Here is a 23,695-nt window from a genome sequence, read left to right on the forward strand (position 1 = left end):
TTTGATTATTTCTAACTGTAGGTACTTAATTGTGTAGCATCTACAGTAGCTGCTATCATTGCTTTACACGGGGAATGGGTTAGCCTAGCGATTGTAATACTTGCACTTGGTTCTATGAACATCTTTACTGTACCGACAGCGATATATTGTTTCACTTCTTATGGCAAATGTACTTATTGTAACAAATGCACTTATTGTAAGTCGCTTTGGATAAAAGCGTCTGCTAAATGCCTTAAATGTAAATGTAAATGTAACTAATTCATGTAAAATATTTTTTTACATGTTATCTTCAATCATTATTATCTTCAGCTAATTGGTCAGTCATTAATGTTATTTTTGATCAATAAACTGTACTTAGAACCATACATTACCATTATTAAGTGGCTCTTCGTCTGTGAAGAAAGAGTAAATTGTTACTACGTTGCTGGTCAGCCAACCAGGGAACAACATAATCAGATGAACTCTTATTTACCTGCTTTTTCATCCACAGGCCTCGAAACCCCTGGAAAATGATTCAAAGTGATGTCACACCAAACCTCCTTAAACATATCCAGATGCACATCAAATGACAATTAACTAGCATGTTAAATACAGTATATATTCTGCATATATGTACTGTATATATACCGTATATACACGCACCATCAGTCAGCACTGTGGTCCAACATGGGAAGAGAACTACATAGAATATACTTTTCAACATCAGTGGTTCCCCACCACTGTGCTGGTCAATATGGTGTGCCTTGAGGCAAGACAAGGTTTGGCGTAAAATTTGGTGAGATTGGACACATAATGCTGTCATGGGTTACCAATCAAATAGATACTTAAGATTTGCTTTATTGTTGATTGATTGTTCCATGAAGAGCAAGTTATTGTGCCATTTCAAGAAATTACAAAAAATGACTTCTTTAATTATGAACCTTTATCAATCTAACACTTAATCTACTCATTTATTTGTCATACTTATTTGTGTGTGGCAAACCAACCTGTTAAATATCCTGCAAATTATGTCTGACATTTTTCATTATGACGTCCTACAACTTGGTTAGTGTCTTGAAGTTCTGCTTGGTATTGTGGTGTTGCTGTGGTGTGCCTTGGTGTTTGGTACCACTGGTCTATATTCATAGCGATAGTTTGATAATGTCTGGTAATGTTGGAGTGTGTTGCTAGTGTACAGCAGTGGTTGAAAGTGTCAAGTTGTGATTGGTAGTGGCTAATAGTGATTCATAGTGCTTGATAGTATCTATTAGTGCTTGATATTGATCGGTAGTGTGTTGTAGTGAATCGATAGTGTCTACAAGTTAATGATAGGGATTGATAGTGTCTAGTAGTGATTCATTGTGTCTGGTAGTGATGGATAATAATTTATGGTGTCTAATAGGTATTGATGTCCCATAGATTGCTAGTGATTGGTTATGTCTAGTGGTGATTGGTAGTGATTGATAGTGTCATTGATTGATACCACTCAGTCACCTTGGCGGATGCAGGTGTCTATGGGAAGAGGCTGGCTCCACCACTGTTCCCTCCGCTTGCTAGAGAATGAGAGAGAATATAGACCTCCAAATGTCGAGAGAACATAGACCTCTACATGTCTAGAGAAAATAGACCTCCACATAGACCTCCACAAAGACCACCACATAGACCTCTACATAGACCTCCACATAGACCTCCACATGTCTAGAGAACATAGACCTCCACATAGACCTCCACATGTCTAGAGAACTTAGACCTCCACATAGACCTCCATGTGTCTAGAGAACATAGACCTCCACATAGACCACATAGACCTCCATGTGTCTAGGGAACATAGACCTCCATATAGACCTCCACGTTGACCTACACATATCTAGAGAACGTAGACCTACACTTGACCTCCACATGTCCAGAGTTTCTTGAGCATAGAACCCAGCCCTGCAGTATACCTCTTGAGCATGCTAGTCGACGGGATGAGGCCGGCGCAGGAGGAGGTGGTGGGCAGCCGTCTTGCCTGCCACCAGTGTCCGTCCGTCTGGTCCACCACCTCCAGCAGCTGGCCCTTCCTGAAGGACATGCCAACGTCAGGACAGGGGAGGGACCAGTCCTGCTGGGGACTGTAGTCCACCATGGCCCGCATGAAGACCTAGAGAGAGAGACAGGGACAGACATCAGACAGGAGGGAAGGTGAGAGTAGCATGATGGAGAGTTGCCATTTTTTCACTATACTGTACTGTGAGAGAAAAGGGAGAGAGAGAGAGAAAGAGCGATAGAGAGTAGTACTTTATAGGTCGGTTGCTAATTACATTTAAAAACATACATACATCCAAATGTAATTAGTATCACTGATAGTAAATAAATAGTATTGACTACTCTGACTTATTCATCGATGATGAATGGATGTTGATGGTAGTTTATTAAGATCTTTTTGCTCCTTGAATATGTTGCTAATTTGTGAGCCTGCTTACAAGGGACCAGAGGTTTCTAAATGAATGTCGGGCTGCGGTTGGCAACACTGGAGGGAGACGGAGAGAGACAAACAGAGAGAGAGGTCTTTACAGAGGAGTTGGCAACACTGGAGAGAGAGAGAGAGACAAACAGAGAGACAGGTCTTTACAGAGGGGTTGGCAACACTGGAGGGAGACAGAGAGAGACAAAAATAGTCTTTACAGAGGAGTTGGTGGCAGTGGTCTGCGGTTTGTTTGGGATGACTTTGAACAGAATGGTTCCCTGAGAATGAATCTGTATCACAAACACACACACACAAATGAATTAATCAGATACATTTTTGAAATTATTTAAGTCTGTCATATGGATTGCTTCAGATCACATGATGTTAGGAAGGCTCTTAGGGAAGCTAATTAGGAGAGCGTGTTAGGGAAGCCTGTTAGGGAAGGCTGTTAGAAAAGACGTTTAGGAAAGGCTGTAAGGGAAGCGGTTATTGAAGCTTTTAGGAAGGCTGTTAGGGAAGCTGTTAGAAGGCTGTTAGGAAGGCTGTTCGGAAGGCAGGGGCGTACCAGTATCTGGATGACCTGCTCCGGCTCCAGACCCTCCACTGGGTTACCATTTACCTCTAGGAGGAGGTCACCAGTGTGGAGAAGACCTACACAACGCACAAAGTACACTCACTTAAAGACACTCAATAAATAGGGGGCCAATTTAGGAACCCAAAATTTGACAGAGGGCCGTCAAAGGAAAAAAATAAATAAAACAGAAAGAAATCCCATTTGTAATCATTTTAATGACCAGGTTGCATCTCTACAGTTACATGTATTGGTCTGCATCCAGTATAAACACATTTTAAATAACAAATTAGGCAAAACCTGGCACAACTTGAGAAAACCTTAAGAAACATTGTAATTAACACACAATCCCTGGGGTTCTCTGCCCCCTACAGTCGAATTTGGGATATAACAGTCCTGTGTGCATTTCAGAAACTTATTTAGAACGGTCAGTCTCATTGTGCCTTGCTTGAAAACAGAAAAAAATCCCATCTGTAATCATCTTAATGATCAGGTTGTATCGTACAGTTACATGTATTGGTCTGCATCCAGTATATATAATAAATACATTTTAAATAACAAATTAGGCAAAACCTGGCACAACTTTAGAAAACCTTGGGAAACATTTTAACTAACACACAATCCAGTCGAATTTGGGATATAACAGTCCTGTGTGCATTTCAGAATAAAAACTTATTTAGAACAGTCAGTCTCAGTGTGCCTTTCTTTCTTATCAGCATGGACCTTATTCAGGAGCAATTCCGGCCACCGAATCACCACAGGAAAACCTGCAGAGACACACACACAGACACTCACACACACACAAACGCACACACACACACACACACACACACACACACACACACACACAGGGAGGGGGAGAAAGAGAGAGACTTTTAAAATAGAAGCTTACCAAACAAGTCATCATCATCACTAATATCTCATTAGCTGTCATCAATAAGCTTGTCATTAAATCACACAATATTTGTTACTAGGTCAATATACCTTTTTGTATTGGCATGGGATTTGTGGTGCTGTTTTCGGTTGGCCACAATTCCTCAGATGACCGCTCCATCTCCGTCATTGCAATACGAAGGACATCATGTAGATGGCCATCTGTAAGCCTGGATCTCAGCTTTGATTTGTTGATGACCATGGTGGAGAAGGTCTTCTCAAAAATATATGTGCTCCAGAATAAAGAGACCATTCTGATGGCATACTGCCGCAGTGCAGGGTATGTCGCTGGGGAAAGTCCTTTTAAGAACTCAATGGGATTCCTGTCACGATATGCTGCGTTGGCCTCAAAGCTCTCCTGTAGGTCGATGAGCTCAAACTGCATTTCTGCAGGCTCTTCTGCAGGGACACACGAGAAAGGATTTTGGAAGAGGTTGATTGACTTCTCGTGGTTCCTGAAGTCGGAGAAGCGGTGCTCGAATTCCTCTATTCATTTTTTAATGAGGTTTAGGTTGTGGTCTGAACGCAGATGACGCAGAACGTGGCGCCCATCTGTGTCCGTTTCATCTACGAGCGCCTTGCAGGCGGGAAAATGGGTTAGATCTCCCTGTTTGAGCTGTCCCTGCAGCAGTTCAATTTTTCTCTGGAAAGCTTTGACGTTGTCAAATAGTGTGGAAATAAGCTTCCCATGGCCCTGCAGCTTCAAATTGAGATCGCCGAGACAAGTGTTCACATCAACAAGGAGCACTAGGTCACAGAGCCATTTAGTGTCACTTAACTGTGTCAAATCCTGTCCTTTTGACTCCATGAACTCTCTTATTTCCTTCCTCAAGTTAAAAAAACGCTTCAATGTGGCACCTCTGCTCAGCCACCTGGCAGCAGAGCACTATATAACATCACCAGAATCTGCCTCCGATTGCTCCAAAAAAGTCTTGAATTGGAGGTGATTCAGTACTCTGGACTTCAGGAAATTAACTGTCTTCACAACAATCTCCATGACATGTTCTATTTCAAGTGTTTGAGCAGCGAGGGCTTCTTGGTGTATTATGCAGTGCTATTTGATTAGTTTCTCACCTCCGCTGTTGGCCACTTTCTCAGACAGCAGCGACACGGCACCTGCCTTTCTTCCGACCATTGCCGGTGCTCCATCTGTTGTGACACCGACCATAGACGGCAGCCTCACATTGTATGCTTCGAGACTGCGACACACAGCATCACAAATGTCGACTCCCATTGTTCTGTCTTTGATACTCTCCAAACTAAGCAGCTCCTCGCCTATTTCAAAGTTCTCTGTGACGGATGAAAATCAGCAATTGCGCTGTATCGGAAATGTCCGTGCTTTCATCCAGTGCGATGGAAAAGGCTCCCTTTCCTAGTCCCTCCATACGTTGTCCCAGTTGCTCTTTAAGATTGTTTGCCAGATCTTCAATTCGTAGTGTCACTGTGTCATTCGACAAAGTTATATCATGGAGCTTTGCTTTTTGCTCGGGGCATACAATGTCGGCCACTTTCAAAATGCAGTCTCGCACAAATTCTCTGTCACTGAAGGGCTTGCTCCGGCGGGTTATTTCTTGAGCTACAACGTAGCTAGCCTGTGTTACAGCTTCACCGGATTTGGTTAGATTTGTGAAAACTGTGCAGCGTAGCCCCTTTTAAGTTCTTCAAGCTTAGCGGTGCGCTCCTCGCCGGTAAATTTGTCATAGGTTTTATGATTGGTATCATAATGGCGTTTTATGCTGAAGTCCTTCAGCATTGCATTAACCTGCTTGCAGATCAGGCACATGACTTTATCCGACCCGTGAGGTACGGCAAAGAAAGCATATGTCCAGTTATCTTGAAACCGCCTTTTCTCAACGCCAAAATTACGTTTCATTCTCGAGGGGCCCGGCTCCCGCTCCGACTCCATCATCACAGCTGCAGTCACGGTCTCTTCCCTGAGGCTGCAGCAGAGTGACTGAGGTGGGAAACGCCGTCAGCATCCCAGTGGTGAAAAAAAACATTGCACCGTGGACCTCTGGGAGTGAGGTCAAGTGAGGTCTAAATCACGAAACTGAGGTTCATCCTTTCAAAGTAATGTACAGTCGGATTAAAACTAACAAATGTAACAGGATTTAATTGAAAGCTAGAGAGAGTCGACTTTTCTCTTTATATTAATTTATTTTTGTTCAAATTAATATTGATACAATAATAAAAAAAGAAAATTATTATTATTATTTTTATTTATTTTTTTACTTACATCTGTATGTCATTGCGGGCCACCAGGAATGTTTCTGCGGACCGCCATTGGCCCGCGGGCTGCACTTTGAGAACAAATGCTTTAGACACTCTTCATACACACTTTATACACACCGCTGCGGTCGGCCAGGCCTCCGTGGATGACCCTCGCGATGTAGATCTCCCCTGTCTCCTCATCCCTCTTTATAGTGGCACCCTGGGGGGGATGATAGACAGGCAGAGAGACCGTCAGGTAGACAGACAGACAGACAGACAGTGAGACCATCAGGTAGGCAGAGAGACAGACCATCAGGTAGCCAGAAAGACAGACAGAGGGACCATCAGGTCGACAGACAGGCAGACAGAGATCCCATCAAGTAGACGCTGTCGAATACTGCTGCTTGATGTTACCGTGGGAACAGCCAGACCCAAACTAGTGCTGTGGTCATTGAGGAAGCGATCCATACAGAACTGTGAACAGCATCGCTCTTCAACCTTCTGATCTGGGGACCCTGGAGACAGCAGTGTGTCCGTGAGACACATCCACCACGTGGAATCAGTCATCCTTTGTTTCATACCAAAGGACCACCGATCCTGGTGTTGCAGAGTTTTCTTTGTGTTGTCAGGAGCTGGAGGAGAGGGTGCGGGACTCCTGGGAGAGGGAGGAGACTCGGCACGGGGGTGGGGGGTTGTGGTGTCTGTGTGGGAGGTGGCCGGGTAAGTTTGGGGAGGGTCTGGCCATCCCCGTCCCCTGCAGCTTCTCCAGCAACTGGGCCAGCAGGATGAGAGCATCCCCATCCTGCACCTCTTCGTTCTCCTCATCCTCCTTATCCTCTTCCTGCTGGGGCAGGGGCTGTTTGGTCAGATTTGAGTCTGGGGTTGTGATGGTGCTGACAACCTCCATTCTGGGGAGGAGACGGGAGGCGGGGCTAGATGAAGGGGCGTAGCCAGAGGGGTTCTTCCCAGGGGTAGGGACGTTCCTGGCTTGCTGCAAGAACGGGGAGGTGGGCAGGCTGATGCTGTAGGGGTCCAGGTGATGCTGTGATGCTGTAGGGGTCCAGGTGTAGCCATGGTTACCGCTCCTCAGGAGGCAGGGCTCTGAGGGAAAGCCTCCAGAGGATGGAGAGATCCAGAAGAGGTGAGACCCGAGGAGAGGTGAGACCCGGGAGGGGTGAGAGACCAGAGGAGGGGAGAAATCCGGGAGGGGTGAGACCCGAGGAGAGGTGAGGGACAGGATCAAGAGATGGATGAAGGCAGGTAAATGTTGTTTCAAGAATGAATGAAATGAAGCCAAAGAGTGCGGAAGAGCATAAGAACAAAGAAAATCAGTATAAAATCATTTGCAGATAAAATACGACATGAATCAAAAATATTAATCCCTGACTGGGCAGATTTAAATTGGTTGTTGCTTTGAATCTCAGATGGAGGATGGAAAGATGGATGTAGATATATGCATGGATAATGCCCCACCAGGCAAGGCATGAAGATATTACAGATGACAATCATGGATCAAGAATGGACTGATGTCTGACCGACCAATCAAATCGCTCTTTACCAGTGCGGGGGGCAGAGTTATAGACCGGGAGAGCAGACGGGTTCAGAACTTGCTCCCAGAATGCATTGGTTTGTTGACATGAGTGACAGCTTCCTGGCGAGGAGTAATAAGGAAGGAAGGGCTGGAGTTCTTTTGGGTGGGGCCTAAGGACGGGCCCACCCTCTTTCTCTGTTTCCAGCTCCTCCCCACACCACACCCAGCGACCAAGAACCAAGCGGTCCACAGCCGAGTGGAGGAGCCGTCCATCCCCCAGACTGCTCCTCTGCTCTCCGTTCTCCAGGAACTAGACACAACAGGTGTTACATCATGAGTGGTGAACAACAGCTCTGATGAGGAAAGACCTGCTCGTCAAGACCGAGCTGTGGTTCAGACTACAAGAGGGGAGAACAGGCAAAGAGCCAAATCCTAAATTAAGTGAGCTAGTGCCAAGTTAGAGCTACATGGAGCATGAAGGGTTTAATTTGGACTCTTGGCAGTGAGAGGACATCTGCTTGGTTCACCGTCAGGGACTCCCATGTCCCAGGCCTACAGTACATGTGAGTTCATTTAACAGGCAAATGTTTTCATTGGCACACTCCAGACCAAGTTGACCTGAAGCACCGTTGACAGCAGCACTTCTGAATTGTCCTTGTATAAACAATGTCTGGGGTTGTACAACTCGCTGTGTTTCTGTACCTACACTACCAACCACACCATGTCCAGGTTCCCAAAATGAAACTAGTGAGAAGATGTGAAGTAAAAAACATGCTGGGGGCCCTATATAACTATATTTATTTCATTGTAATAAATAGCTGTAGTTGCATAGAGGGGATCTATTATATATATATAGATCACATATATCTCTATTTATATATATATATCACATATTTGAGATATATATAGATGTATGTGGATCCTCTTGCTCCATACGATGGACCATGGTGCACCCCGTCTACAGTGTATCGCGACTACAATGCAATTGTATTCAGGAATGCATAATATAAATACTAGTAAAGATATTAACATATTTGACAAGAAGGCATTTATCCCCTGCAATATGCGACTACAGCTACTAATCAATAATCATTTAATTTATTGACATACACACATCAGTAAACTGTGAATCCAGAGAGGAGCATTGACACAAAAAAAATAGACTTCATCTATTTTCAAAATTTTGTCTGGTCCGCTGTTGGTTCGTCTGCTGTGGGTCAGACGGCTCAGTGGAGCAGCTCTCACTGACTACACTGGAGCGTTGCCTTAAGGCTCGACGCAAGCTACAGGACGCTCTCCTGCCCAGTCTAGCAGGGGGGTTGGGGATACCAGGAACCAACTAATCGCTCAACTATTTATGAAGCCGCCTTCTCTATGCTAGATGGAGGCTAGCTCAAGGCTAACTTTAAGCTAATCTCATGCAATTGTATGTTCATCCATAAATTATCTGAAGGCTAATTTAAGGCTAGGCTGGAATTAGACTAAGTGTAGTGGTGGCTAGCTGGTGGCTAGCTAGTGGCTGTCTCACCAGCGGCTGGTTGTTCTTCACCAGGCAGACGATCCTCATGGCATCCTGGTCTCCTGGAAGCTCTTCTGGTAGAGGAGGTAAGACCGGTTCATAGTCCAACCGGGCGATGCTGTCATGGGATGACAGGAGGGCCTGCAGCACACACAGCCAGCTAGACAGGTAGAGAGAGCCAGACAGGTAGACAGACAGGTAGAGAGAAAGACTGGATGCAACCTACCTGTAGGTGTGGTGATTGGAGGATCTTGTAGAGTTCCCGGCCTTCATCAGAACACTGAACCGTTTTCAACTCATCCATAATCTGTAATAAACACCAGATGATATACTGTTATACACGCCACATTATAATCTGTTATATAATCTATAATAGACACAATAATCAAAAACACTCTAATTAACTGACTTGGTAGGCGAGGCTGGAGGCATCGGGGAGGGTGGGCCTGTGGTCCATTGTCTTAAAGTCCAGCAGACAGTCATACACCTGGAGACACACAGTAGGAAGTTAAATCTGACCAATGACTGCCCCTAGACACACCGCAGAAAGTTACATCTGACCAATGATTACACCTCAAAAACCCCAGGAGGTAACATTTGACCAATGATGTCACTGTAGAAAATCATGTAATTTCCCCAGGTGCAAGATAGAGCGCTTCGAGTTCTCCTTTATGCCGGCAGCCATTAGGCTGTACAAAAGCGCCTGCTGTATGTGTATGTGTATGTGTATTCATATGAATGAGTGTGTGTTTATGTATGTGTGTATATGTATGTATATATGTATGTATGTGCAGATAGCAGAGTTGTGGACTCGAGTCACATGACTTGGACTCGAGTCAGACTCGAGTCATAAATTTGATGACTTTAGACTCGACTTGACAAAATCTTAAAAGACTTGCAACTCGACTTGGACTTTAACATCAGTGACTCGTGATTTCACTTGGACTTGACCCTTTTGACTTGAAAAGACTTGCTACTTTCCTCGAACCCAAAGATTATAAAGTATGTTCACACGACACTGATCACTCTTTCTCCCTTTGCACCTGTGTACATCTGTGTGCGTGATTCACGCAGCGTTAAGTGTGTATGGCAAGACATCCAATCAAATTAGATCCACATTGTTTCGACCTGACAGCATCCAACCAATCAAAGTACGAGACAAACAATAAAGAGGAACAAACTAAACGCGCGCAACAGAAGGCAAAAAAGATACCAAAGGTAGTTTCGTTTGGGTACAAAAACTATGAGGTGATAAACAAAAAAAGAATTGCAGTTTGTAAAACATGCGGGAGCAAGATTACAGACGGAGACGCGACAACTTCGAACTTCGTCCGACATTTGAAGTTACACAAAGAACAGTAAGTTTTGAACACTAGCTTGTTGGCTGAGTAACTGAATTGCTAGCTAGCTACATATCAATGAGACTGTAAACTCACTGTTAACACCACCTTGACTTAAAAACATGGTAAACTGTATCTCCTGTGGGTTCATGTATGTATAAGTTCACTATTTTGCACGTTAAGCTCCCTTTATGGGTTGTCTTGGATGAAAGAATTTTTGACATCAAAATGTTGATAAATGGTCCAGTCTCGAGCTTTTGGCTAATTTGGAATCACCCCCTGCGTCAGAATGGTCAGAATTCATTAAAATTATCCTTAAATCAACCCAAGCTAAACATTCCTTAACTTCCGCTTGATATTTGGAATACAAAATGGCAAAATTAAACACGACAGAAACTGTATTTCGCTAAGACACTCGTTTTGGAACATCAGCAAACACCGCTAACCACTCGGTGAGTTGCACATCTTTGAAAACGAACGTTTAGGATTGATTTAACTAGGACCGCTTTATGAATGCCCGTATCTGAATCACGGGGGTGATTATAAATTAACCAAAAGCTTGAGACTGGATAGTTTAGCTAGTCAGTGGATCATACACAGTAGACTGCTGCCAGCAGCAAAACTTAGGCAAGCCTAATCAAATCAAGGTCAGTTTAATGTACTTTAGCCTATATTACGAATATGTGTACCATTTTAGCTTGCTGCCAGACGATTTTTTCCGATAGGAAAACTAAGTATCTCACTCTCTCCAGCACACCAGATTCCATTGATATAAATGGCAATTTTACTTTGCAGCACATTGGAGTTGCTAGCTGCTAGTCTACTGCTGCCTCTTTAAGGTTGTTAATGTAATTTAGGTAATTCACGACTAAGCTGAATTATCACCGAAGACATAGAATTGCACAATTAGACTTAATCATTGAGCCAGCAGTAGACCAACAATTTCTGTATGATGCAGGTAAAATTGCTGTTTTTGCCAATGGAATCTGGTATGTCGGAGAGAGTGAATTGACAAGCATACTTCAGTTTCCTGTTGGAAAGGGCTGTTTGATGGCAAGGTACAGCAGTAAAAATATTAATAAGAAAAGGTACACTGAAAATGAAATTTATTTTATCAATGTAATGTTAAAACATACACACTCTTACAGTATACAATACAATTAATATTAACCACAAAAAATAATGTTAACACAATGTTAGCATTTTCTGACATCTGTTTGATATGCTTACCTGTTACAGATTTGAAGAATACCAGATGAATAAAAGCATCATAGATGAACCACAACAGCCTTCAATCTCACAATTCTTGGACATTCGTGTAGGGCATTACAGCATGAGTCATCCACAGCAGAAAGCTATCACTAATGCAATACTGTCCGACTTGATTATTGATTGCAACCTTCCCCTGTCTATTGTGGAAAACAAGAGTTTTCGGCACTTTCTGACAGTAGTTGACAGTAAGTACAGCCCAGTGTGTCGCAGAACGTTGACATCAAAAACAGAGAGCATCGCTGCGGAGAGACGTTCAAGATTAAAAACTCAATTGAGCAACACTGAGCATGTTTCAGTCACTGTGGACATTTGGTCTGACCGAAAGATGAGGGGATTCCTTGGTATCACTGTCCACTGGATAGAGAGAGAGACAGAGAGGATACAGCTAAAGACTAATCTCTTGGCCTGCAATCGCTTCAAAGGCTCACACACAGCTGAACGAATCTGTGACCAATTTGAGGCAATATGCGATGAATACAGCATCAAAGATAAATTGGACTACATTATTAGTGACAATGCTGCTAACATGCGAAAGGCATTCACTGTGTGCTTCCCCAGTGAACAAGAGGATGATGACGGAGATCATCTTGATGACCCTGATCTCTGGTGTGACTTAACCCTGGAAGAACAGCAAACGGTAGATGCTGCTATGGCAAAGAAACAGCGCCTGCAGTGTTTTGCGCATACGCTTCAGCTGGTGGTGGGAGACGGTTTGAAAGAAACAAAAGTGGCATGTCCTTCTCTTTCCAAGTTATCAAAACTTAGCTCACTGCTCCACACAAGCACAACATTCAAAGATGTGTTTGATAGTGAATTTGGGGAACAGAAAGGCATCCCTGCTGCAGTAAACACTAGATGGAACTCAACACTGAGGCAAGTAAAGGCAGTTCTCCACTGTGATCATCTAAGGCTCTGTGCTGTTCTAGAAAAGGCTGGGCATAAGGAGTTGTCATTCACGCCACGAGAGTGGAATCTGTTGAAGGAGTTGGTGGACATTTTGAAGCCGTTTGGAGAAGCAACTGATCTGACACAGGGTGATAAGGTCGTCACAATCAGTGCAGTTGTTCCATCCGTCTTGTCCCTCAACCACCACCTTGAGAAGCTGAAGCCTCAAGTTCGTTTCCTGAGCGGCCTGGTCAGAATTCTCCAGGCATCCCTGAACAAAAGATTTCTTGGGATATTCATTAACGTGAAAATGGCCAGGACTCAAGATGGGATCACTGCCCCCTTTTCAGACCCAGTCTACCTGAAAGCAGCCGCCTTGGATCCAGCCTTTTCTCTGCTGTGGGTGGAGCCTCATGTGCTGGTCAATCGTGACATCAAGGCAGAGGTGGCACAACGAGTTAAAGGTAAATACTATTGACTTCAATGCAACTTTTTTCCTCATAGTCTGGTCTAATTGACAACATCAATAATTGAATTTTTCAGTCCAACACTGTATCACCAACACCAATGGTAATAAGGGCTATTTTGTTTCTGCTGCTGCTGTTAAATGTTTTTCCAGAATTGATCCTGCAAGATGCTGCAGAGACTGAGCAACCTGTGCTTCTTGTTGATGAAGAGGAAGAGGACCTTGGAGAAGGAGAAGGGCTGTTTGCTGCATACCATAAGAGGCAGAAGAAGGATGTTGGGACCTCTCCAGCACTACAGCTAAGTCACTACCTAGACATAGCCGATGGACAGAACGCCCTTTTGTTCTGGGCACTGAACATGAAGACTCTTCCTTCACTCTTCCGAGTGGCCATCAGAGTGTTAGCAGTGCCTGCCTCTAGTGCTCCAGTGGAGCGAGTTTTCAGCCATGGTGGCATCATTCTACGCCCCCATCGTGCACAAATGACTGACAGACTTTTGGCCAATTTGATCTTTTGCAAATGCAATGCAGCATAGGGCCCTGGCATAGAAAAGCACATCTCTGTTCATTGTTATGTTCATGACACTTCCAATCCAGTCCCCTTCCAATCTCTCTCTCTCTCTCGCTCTCTCTCTCACACACACACACACACACACACTCACACACACTCACACACACTCACTCTCTCACACACATACACACACACTCTCACTTTCTCTCTCACTCTCTCTCTCTCACACACACACACACTCACTCACACACCCAATCTATCTCTCGTTCTCTCTCTCACTCACTCTCTCACACACACACTCTCTCACACACACACACACACACTCTCTCTCCCTCTCACACACACACTCTCTCTCTCTCACACACTCTCAAACACACACTCACTCTCTCACACACACACACAATCTATCTCTCTTTCTCTCTCTCACACACACACACACACACACACTCTCTCTCACATACACACTCACTCACTCTCTCACACACACTCACTCTCACACACACACACACACACTCACTTTCTCTCTCTCTCTCTTTCACCCACACACTCTCACTCTCTCTCACACACACACACTCACTCACACACACACAATCTATCTCGCTCTCTCTCACTCACTCTCTCACACACACACACACTCTCTCTCTCTCACTCTCACACACACACACACATACACACACACACACTCTCTCACTCTCTCTCACACACTCTCAAACACACACTCACTCTCACACACTCACTCACACACACAATCTATCTCTCTCTCTTTCTCTCACACACACACACACACACTCTCACACACTCTCTCACACACACACACAGTCTCTCTCTCTCTCTCTCTCACACACACACACACACTCACACACACACACACCAGTCACACACCTATGGATGCATGCCAATTGTTTATCAAGGGAGCAACCTGAACTGATAGAGGCATGAATGTATTTCATGTAGATTATTTAATTTAATTTTATTGAATTTTGTTTTTATTTTATTTAATTTTGAGTGTGAGGATATTTTTTATAAAGTGGTGACATGGTTGAGTCAAATGAGTGTTTGAACTATGTTCTTGCAAAAAAAGGTTTAATAAATATATACAAATCTTAAAGGCATACATGATCTGTTTAAATATTATTTCTCTGTTGTTAAAAGGACTCGAAAGGACTCGAAACTCAAATGATAGGACTTGGGACTCGACTTGAGACTTGTCGGTCTTGACTTGGGACTTGACTCGGGACTTGCCTGTCTTGACTCGGGACTTGACTCGGGACTTGAAGGCAAAGACTTGAGACTAACTTGTGACTTGCAAAACAATGACTTGGTCCCACCTCTGGCAGATAGGTATATGTGTATTGCATTCACTTCCGTGACTCGAATACCGAATATAATATTCAATATTGGGATGTGAAAAGCTTGAAAGATCGACAGACAGACAGACATTGAATTAAAATTAATGTTTCAATTGGTTAAATTGAACTGAATAAATGTTTATTCATTGAATAAATGTTTACTTTCATTTAATATATTTTTCCATAGCTTTGGAAAATAATCATTTCATTTCTGCCACTAAGTGTCGCTCAATTAAAACAATAACAAAAACCTGATTGATGAGTACCGGGCATTGTGGGAGTTGTTGTTTTCACCACCATTGCCGGTGAAAACAGACATGACTCAGGCAGAAGTCATGTGACAGGGGGTCAGGTGACAGTGGTCGCTACACTTACCGCTGTAGTTTATACGGACCACTGGTTTCTACCACTAGGGACGGTATAGCTAGGGGTCCGGACCAGTTGGTGACGGTGAGTGGTCTGTGGAGAGGTCCCTCTGGTACTAAACCAACTCTCTCTTCTCTGGCCCTGTTATCTTACTACTATATAATAGCAGGCCTGTCGGACAACTTACTCGTATGGAAGCATATATGTAGCAAAATTCAAATGGCAATGCAATTTGCAATTTGCAATTCAATAAATCATTAGATTATGCAATTGACAATTCATTACGCAATTTAATAATATAATTTGTAAATACGTTATTCAAAGTGTATTTTAATATGCAAAGTGACAATGAAATCCTCAATTAAATTTGCAAAAGTTATAACAATAAAAATCAAATAACATTTTGTCCAATTTTTTGAGTTCCTTTATTCAAATTGAAAAGCTATAGCGTCCCCGTGATTGCAATGCACTTCTCCACGCTCCGTGTGTTGCGAAATTCAAATTACATTTCAATCCGCAAAACGTTTTGCAAAATCTTTTGCAAAACCTATCAGCCAATCGTGTCTATCCACGAACTGATCATCCACGACCTAGCACTTGGCACTTTCTTTTCTATGCCTAGCGTTGTGACAGGTTTGACTGGGTTGACGTATATAGTAATAACGTGAAAATGGCGGAAAAGACGGTCGCGGAGCTGCTGCTCTAGAGGAGCAGCGGGATGCAGGGTCCGAAACAGCGACCAACATGCCCGCACCGGAGAAGGGCGCGCAAACCGGTGTTTCAGTTCAACTAGTGGCCGTGTTAACTGGTGACCATCAGCCGAATGCGTTGCTTGTTGTCGTGGCTATAGCAGCTGTTGGAAATCTGGAAAAAACTCGTAGCTGTCCTTGCGAATGCCTCTTTGATTTGTTTTCAATAAAATGTCAGAAACATACCCATCTCCATAGGCGTCGATTACGCCACCAGATTTCGTCAAGATTCATTTTGTACCCACCACGTCTAAAAAAAAAAATTAAAAAAAAGAGGGAGTGCATGAGTTTTAGTCAGAATGCCTGATGTAGGCTAGTTTTGATGGAATGCGTGTTGTGAGTTGAGAACAGCCAGCTCATGATGTGATACAGCGTTCAGCTGTGCAACAAATATTTTTTTCTTTTTCAATCTTGACGACTTTTGTAGTGCTGTGTGTAGCCACACGTTTGGCCCTTTTGAACTTAAACACGCAGTTGACTTCCTTTCCTAGCTACTCTTGTTTATGTTGGTAGCTTAGCCATATCATGTCACGTTGTCAACATTGGATACATGGAGCAGAACATAGTGGGTCATTTGTCCGATGCTTTTTGGAAAAGTTTTCTTTATAAAACGTGTCAGACAGATTTTCTATACATTTTATTCCTTAGTAATTAGCTACATAGGTTTGCCGTCGTTCAGAGACTTTCATTACCGGCACTAAAGAGAGAGAAAAAAATGCATTCTCATTGTACCCAGCACTTCTGAAAATGCACTTCCGAATGCGTCTCTGTCCCCAGCACATTTCAAACCAAACTGACGCCCAAGCCCATCTCATTCGTATTTGGAAACTAATTGGAGGAAACTTGACACGTAGAACCATTTTAAGCCAAAATAAATGGAAAATGTGTGTTGTTTTTTTGTAACACATACGGGATTTGAACTCATACCATCTTGGGGGGAAAATATTTCAAGTTGAGATTCCATTCCATTGTGCCGTTGAGCCACAGTCTTCTTCATCTGCAGTACTAAAAAACTCAACTAGTCTTAGACCATGGTATTTGTCTCGTTTCCAAAAAGAAGAGGCCATTACCCCATTTATTCAAAACCCTAATGTTGTCTTTCCCTCCACCGCCTACAACCCAGCCAAAAAAATATGTTAATCGCTCTTTCGCTATCATTTCTGTCGCCTGATGTGGTGTAGTCTCTTGCTCTGGATCGTCTCAAAGCAAAGCAGCGAGCTCGGGAATCAATGTGACGCAAGGCAGTATCACTCTGAAGCACAACGTTTATTCAGATCAACAAAGCATACCTATAGATCTTCCAAGGGATGATAACGTCCCTGACTTGTTATTTCAGTAAAGTAGCCTATACGAGCAGAAAAGCGGCAAACGCGGTTTGCGCGCCCTCCACCGGTGCGATCTGGTGCAGGCATGTTGGTCGCTGTTTCGGACCTTTAGTGCTAGGTCGTGGATGATCAGCTGGTCTGACGAGGAAGTGACGTAGTTCCCGCCCAGACGCAATTGGCTGATACGTAAAATCGTTTTGCGGATTGAAATGTAATTTGAATTTCACAACACACGGAGCGTGGCGAAGTGCATTGACGTTATAGCTTTTCAATTTGAATAAAGGAACTCAAATTTTTTTAGAAAATGTTATACTATTTTTATTGTTTTAACTTTTGCAAATTTAATTTTGGATTTCATTGTCACTTTGCATATTAAAATACACTTTGAATAATGTATTTACAAATTACATTATTAAATTGCATAATGAATTGTATAATGTAATGACTTGAATTGCAAATTGCTAATTGCACAGCCATTTGAATTTTGCTACATAAATGCTTCCATATAGTCGGACAAGCTGTTGAGTACGCATGTGCCAAGCAGCCTGCATGCAACCTCACACACACATACACACAGCACGCACACATACGCCGCACGCATGCAGGCACATACACACCGCATACACACACACACACACCGCGTACACACGCAAACGCGCAAGAACACACACGTACGCTGACGCAGACTTTTCAAGACAACGGCAGCGCAGGACATGGCATATACACAACGCACAAACATGCACACACGCACGCACACACACACATGCGAGCGCATACACACACTGCACACACGCGCCTGCGGACGCAGACGTTGAAAGACAACGGCAAGATCGATCCCGCATCCCGCAATGTCTTGCGATATTGATATCCCCCCTTCCCCCCTTCCGTCTGTTTTAACGTCCCCGCCATCGACAAACTCTCCCAGGTAAGACGTTCTGTCTATAGAATTTAGAAATTGCGATAAAAGCAGTGAAGAGACAATTTCTCACGTCGACAACGCAATGGCAGGTCGTTCATTTTATCATATAAAAACCATTAAATTCAAACATTGTGCCAACCGGCATATCAACACACAAGTTACGTGATCTTAAAGAGACCCTATAACGCAGAACGAAAACATGTCAATAACACAGTATGGTGAATTATCTCTATAGAGTCCACCACAAGACTACACTTTGTTGCTAAAATTGAATATAACTCTCCTCCTTGAGCCTCCCGAAATGTCTTTACACTTTGTTGCTCAAACCTAATATTACCCTCCTCCTTGAGTCTCCCGGAATGTCTTGCGATATTGCTATCCCCCTTCCCCCCTGACGACTGTTTTAGTTGTTTTATTTTTCTAATGTTTTGTGTGTATGTGTGACTGTAGGCTACTGCTACCTGTCTTGGCCAGGACACTTGAAGAGATGTTTAATCTCAATGACCCAGTCTTCTGGTAAAAAAAATATAAAAAATCTTCTTAAACTCTCACGTCAGGTAGCAAATGTACAATTCGCAATCTTGCCCACACAGCCCCCCTTCTCCCTCTCATCCTCCCCCACACAAGCCTGTGCTTTATTTCACTATAGTCAGGTAGGTTGCTGCCTTAGCTATTTCACTAAGGTGCTTCTGTAAATGAACACAATATTCAGCTGTTTGTTAATGTAATTTTTTTATAACTAACCAATAGTAGTTGCCATGCATTTTTAAAATGTCAATGCACTTTGAGCCCTGAATAACAGTAAAAGCTATTGAATAATTGATTTGCATGCATAGTATACTACACTTTCCATTAAACAATAACCCCTGTAACCCATAAATTGACTCATTTTATAATGTAATCAAATGCTCACTACGGCTGCTTCAAGACACGGATGTAAGTCCTGATATTCTCCTTCTATTCTCCTGTTGGGCCGTATGTGTGAACAACATATCCTGACATTTGTACCCTGAAAATCTCCTGAATAATACTACCCCTGAGGTAGTATTTTCTCTGTAGGAAATGTCAATTACCTTATATGTGAATAAGGAGTAGAAAGTTGGTATTTCTCACACCATTTGAGTGGGAGTGTTGATGACGCTTCCGCATGTCATTGAGTGGCCCTCTAAATGATAATCAGCCTGTTGCCTTTTGTTCGCTGAATGGTTAAAAAATATTTAAATGTTGGCACTGCTTTTAAGACTCATTCGTGGTGAGCGCTAAAAGAAAGCTCTTATCATAACCCTAAAAGCCCACCCCCCCAAATCCCCCGTTGAATCTAACCCTGTTTTAACGACATTGATGTCTGCATAGAAAGCAAGTCTGAATCACCCTCAGGGACGAATCTCCTGCTATACAAATGTGGCAAAAATTTGTGAAAACGGCTTATAAGTACAAAATTATTATGCTTGATTCACAACATAAGGAGAACATTATTATGCTTCATTACGTAATAGATTAACCAAAATGTAACACGTTGTAACATTATAGGCAAAATGTTATTATATTATGCACTCAGAAATTTCTTACACTATCGACTGAGGTTTCCACATTATAGCTATGGGTTTAATTACAACTAGAGGTTGAGCGTGCGCAATGTGCGCACGGAAACTATAGTCCTAATAAATGTCAGAGATCATAACCCCTTGACTATTAAATATACTCTTATTGATCATGGCTGTATTCTTATTGTTGCCCTACATATTGCAGTGTGTGATTATACCTTGTTAGTCAGGACCACTTTCTCAGTGGTCCGTCTCAAGGCCGTTGTGGTCCGTCACCCGTTCCTTGTAGTCCGGACCAGTAGTCTGGACCTTGTGTTCCATTGCGTGTGCTTTATTGTCCGGACCAGTTTATCACTGGTCCACATCAGTGGTCTGGACCACTGATGATCTGAACCATTAGCTACCATTCTATGCAGATTCTTTTCACTCTTAAGTTTAAGTGTAGTCAGAATTTATTTAATTGAGTACAATTATTTGTTATTGTAAGAGAGCAAACTGCAACTGCAGACTTGCAATGTAAACTGTCAAAAAATAAAACAATATTTTGTGATTTTTTTTATTTGAATACATTTCAATACAACTTCATTGTAATAAAAATGTGCACACATCTACAGGCTAGCCATCTATACACATTGCTAAACTGACCTATAGCTAACAGCTAATTTACACAGTATTTATATGTAGGTTCTAAAATATAGATAAAATGCAACCTATTACATGATGTTGTGCATAGATAAATGCAAATAAAAGAGTAGATTCAAGGCAAGAGTGTATCCTTCCCATAATCTATTCAGCCAGTACTGTAGTGACACAATATATTTTACTTTAGTTTAATACATTTAATACATGGGACTGAAAAAAGTCTGTAGAGACAGCATCCCTTTTCAGAAGGTTGATGGTGGTCTTCAGAAGGTTCATGGTGGTCTTCATCAGAAGGATCATGGTGGTCTTTATCAGAAGGATCATGGTGGTCTTTATCAGAAGGTTTGTGGGGGTCTTCCTCAGAAGGTTCATTGTGATCTTCCTCCGAAAGTTCATGGGGGTCTTCAGAAGGTTGATGGTAGTCTTCAGAAGGTTGATAGTGGTCTTTAGAAGGTAAATGGTGGTCTTCAGAAGGTTCATAGTGTTCTTCAGAAGGTTCATGGTGGTCTTCAGAAGGTTAATGGTGGTCTTCTTCAGAAGGTTCATGGTTGTCTTCTGCAGAGTGTTGATGGTGGTCTTCTTTAGAAGGTTGATGGTGGTCTTCTGCAGAAGGTTGATGGTGGTCTTCTGCAGAAGGTTTATGGTGGTCTTCTTTAGAAGGTTGATGGTGGTCTTCTGCAGAAGGTTGATGTGGTCTTCTGCAGAAGGTTTATGGTGGTCTTCTGCAGAGTGTTGAGGGTGGTCTTCTTTAGAAGGTTGATGGTGGTCTTCTGCAGAAGGTTGATGGTGGTCTTCTGCAGTAGGTTGATAGTGGTCTACTGCAGAAGGTTGATGGTGGTCTTCTGCAGAAGGTTTATGGTGGTCTTCTGCAGAAGGTTTATGTTGGTAGAAGCTGAGGACCGTATAGAGTATCCAACGGAGAGTAAAGTCACACTTTTTCTTTATTTTCGGTGACAACAACCTAACCTAACATCCCTCTTGCTGAATTTAGCAGTGAGGAAAGGTGCTAGTTTTGTATGTAAAGTAATACTATACAAATGATAGTTATGATATTATAACTCTTATAACTCTATGATATTATAACACTTCTATGATTGTAGGTGTAGCCGTCTAGGCTTCGCCTTATGGGCTTGTCCCATCCGCGTGTTCGCTTACTGAAAATTTCAACTATGCACCAATCAACCTGGGCACCGCCCACATTTCCCACCGCACCCTGTATATAAGGCGACGCATTCCGCCGCTCATCCTCCATGCTATTCTTTCAGCATTTCGAGGGTACAGCAGGTGGGGAACTAGACGGCTACGCCTACAATAATAGAACTAGAGTTATAATATTATAACTATCATTCTATTTCATGTAGGCCACGGCGTCTAGGCTTCGCCTTATGGGCTAAGGCGAAGCGGTCCCAACGCCGTCTCAACACACCTTGAGAAGGTGCGCGGGGCCAGGGAGTAGCCGAATTGCAGGCACTGCTACTCATACGCCACCCCCATAAAGGCAAAGCGGAGAAACTTCCTGTGCGCCTGCCGAACAGGGACGTGGAAGTAAGCATCCTTGAGATCCAGGGATGTGAACCAGTCGCCCTCTCTCACACATCGGAGCAGCGCTCTGATAGTGAGCATTCTGAATTTCCTCGCGGAAACATGACGCTGAACAGACAGTGAGCATGAGCGCGCGGACCCGTCTACAGCCACCAGACTGAGGGGGGGAAAGAGGCAGCCTAGAGGAATGCACAACAAGCATAGGACGCAGTTGGCCTAAGGAAAGGCGCTCTTTTGGTAGTATGTACTGCCGTTCGGCCGAACTGTCTTTTGTATCTTTATTGAATGGGATAGAAAAACTGGGAGCCAGCTTGCGGTGCTTCTGGCTCTGCTGTGCTGTTCCCCCCTGCTGGTGCTGCGGCTGCTCCGGCTGCTGTGGCGGCGGCTTGGGGTTTGAGGCGGCCCCCTGGAGCGTTGAGACCGGGCTCGACCCCGCTTCCTTCTGGCCTGCTGGTGGGGTGAGCCCATGAGAATCATGGCACACTGCTGGTGCGTGAGCATCTCCGAGAACCGGGGCCCAAATAGTCCATCTGGAGCTGGACCCTGGACGAGGCTGGCCCGCTCTCACTCCGGCACCGCAGTGTGGGAGATGGCCCGCTGAATCAGGCCATATGCCGGCTGACCGAAACGGCTATCGGCTGGCATAGCTGGAGGATGGCGCTAGAGAAGCGGGAAGCCGCCAGCCATCTTGCGGCTTCCTCTGGGCCATAAGCCTCCCTGCCAGCCGACAAGGAGACCAGGGCAGAGGAGAGCAGGGTGAGGTTGTTGACCGCCGCAGCAGATTGTGAGGCACAGACGAACACTCTGTCCATCAGGCCGACAATCTGTTTCTGGAGGCGGTTGGGGGGCAGCAGCTTCTTGTTAGGACGCCATCCGGCGCCTGGACAGAGAAGCGCTGCCAAGGGGGAGCTCAATGCGAGGGATCCCCCTCGCCTGAGTATCAGCCCACCCCTCCTCTTTGGTGAAGTGACAGAAGGCCTTCACCAGGGCCTTCAGTGTCGAAGGGTCCCCACCCACAGCCGTGAAAAAATACTGGACGGGTGGAAACAGGGGACACTGGGTAGCACGCTGGGAGGAAGACTGGGTGCGAAAGCACTCGCCCTGCATGTCATCCGACATGGGGGGCGGGAGGCGGGGTTGGCATAGAGATGCCCTTGATGGCCGCCGCCTCGCCCATGATCTCGCCAAATAAATCAGCCATCCGGCGTGGCTTCTCCTTCGGGATGACCGTGGCGGTGGAAGCCCGGGAGCGGGAGAACCCTGACGCGGAGTCCGCAAAGACGTTGTCCATGGAGAGGTCGTCATCCACCTCGATGTGGTCGTGGTCGTGGTCGTCGTCGGGAACTCCGGCATTGAAAATGTCGATGGCCTCAGAGAGCACCACCAACGGGGAGAAGAAAAGGTGCCTGGAGAGGAGCCCCTCTTCAGGCAACGCGCAGGAGGCGGGGGCAGACACGGCAGCCGCGGCGTATTCCGCGCGAAGGCATCGGAAACACGCCAGGTGTTCGTCACCCGGTGCCAGGGAAGCGGGACAGGAGGAACAGTGAGGCCCTGAAAAGGGCCCAGCTCTAATAGGAGCGCTCTTAAATGGCCCT

The 23,695-nt window shown here is 44.3% G+C and overlaps 1 protein-coding gene across 1 annotated transcript in view; it reads right to left on the reverse strand.

The window, feature by feature from the left end:
- LOC307073607 (MAGUK p55 subfamily member 4-like) overlaps positions 1-23,695 on the reverse strand; it is a gene marked incomplete at both ends in the record, with an annotated part of 65,722 nt that overhangs the window by 30,929 nt on the left and 11,098 nt on the right. The window contains 11 exons of the mRNA XM_079733505.1: positions 372-392; positions 473-502; positions 628-654; positions 1,474-1,532; positions 1,923-2,119; positions 2,644-2,715; positions 2,991-3,076; positions 6,279-6,360; positions 9,200-9,331; positions 9,417-9,497; positions 9,600-9,677. Of these exons, the coding sequence (XP_079589631.1) occupies positions 372-392; positions 473-502; positions 628-654; positions 1,474-1,532; positions 1,923-2,119; positions 2,644-2,715; positions 2,991-3,076; positions 6,279-6,360; positions 9,200-9,331; positions 9,417-9,497; positions 9,600-9,677 (865 nt within the window). The remainder of the gene's footprint in view (positions 1-371; positions 393-472; positions 503-627; positions 655-1,473; positions 1,533-1,922; positions 2,120-2,643; positions 2,716-2,990; positions 3,077-6,278; positions 6,361-9,199; positions 9,332-9,416; positions 9,498-9,599; positions 9,678-23,695) is intronic.

The sequence above is a fragment of the Pollachius pollachius genome (genome assembly GCF_949987615.1).
Source record: "Pollachius pollachius genome assembly, chromosome: 3".
Classification (NCBI taxonomy): domain Eukaryota; kingdom Metazoa; phylum Chordata; class Actinopteri; order Gadiformes; family Gadidae; genus Pollachius; species Pollachius pollachius.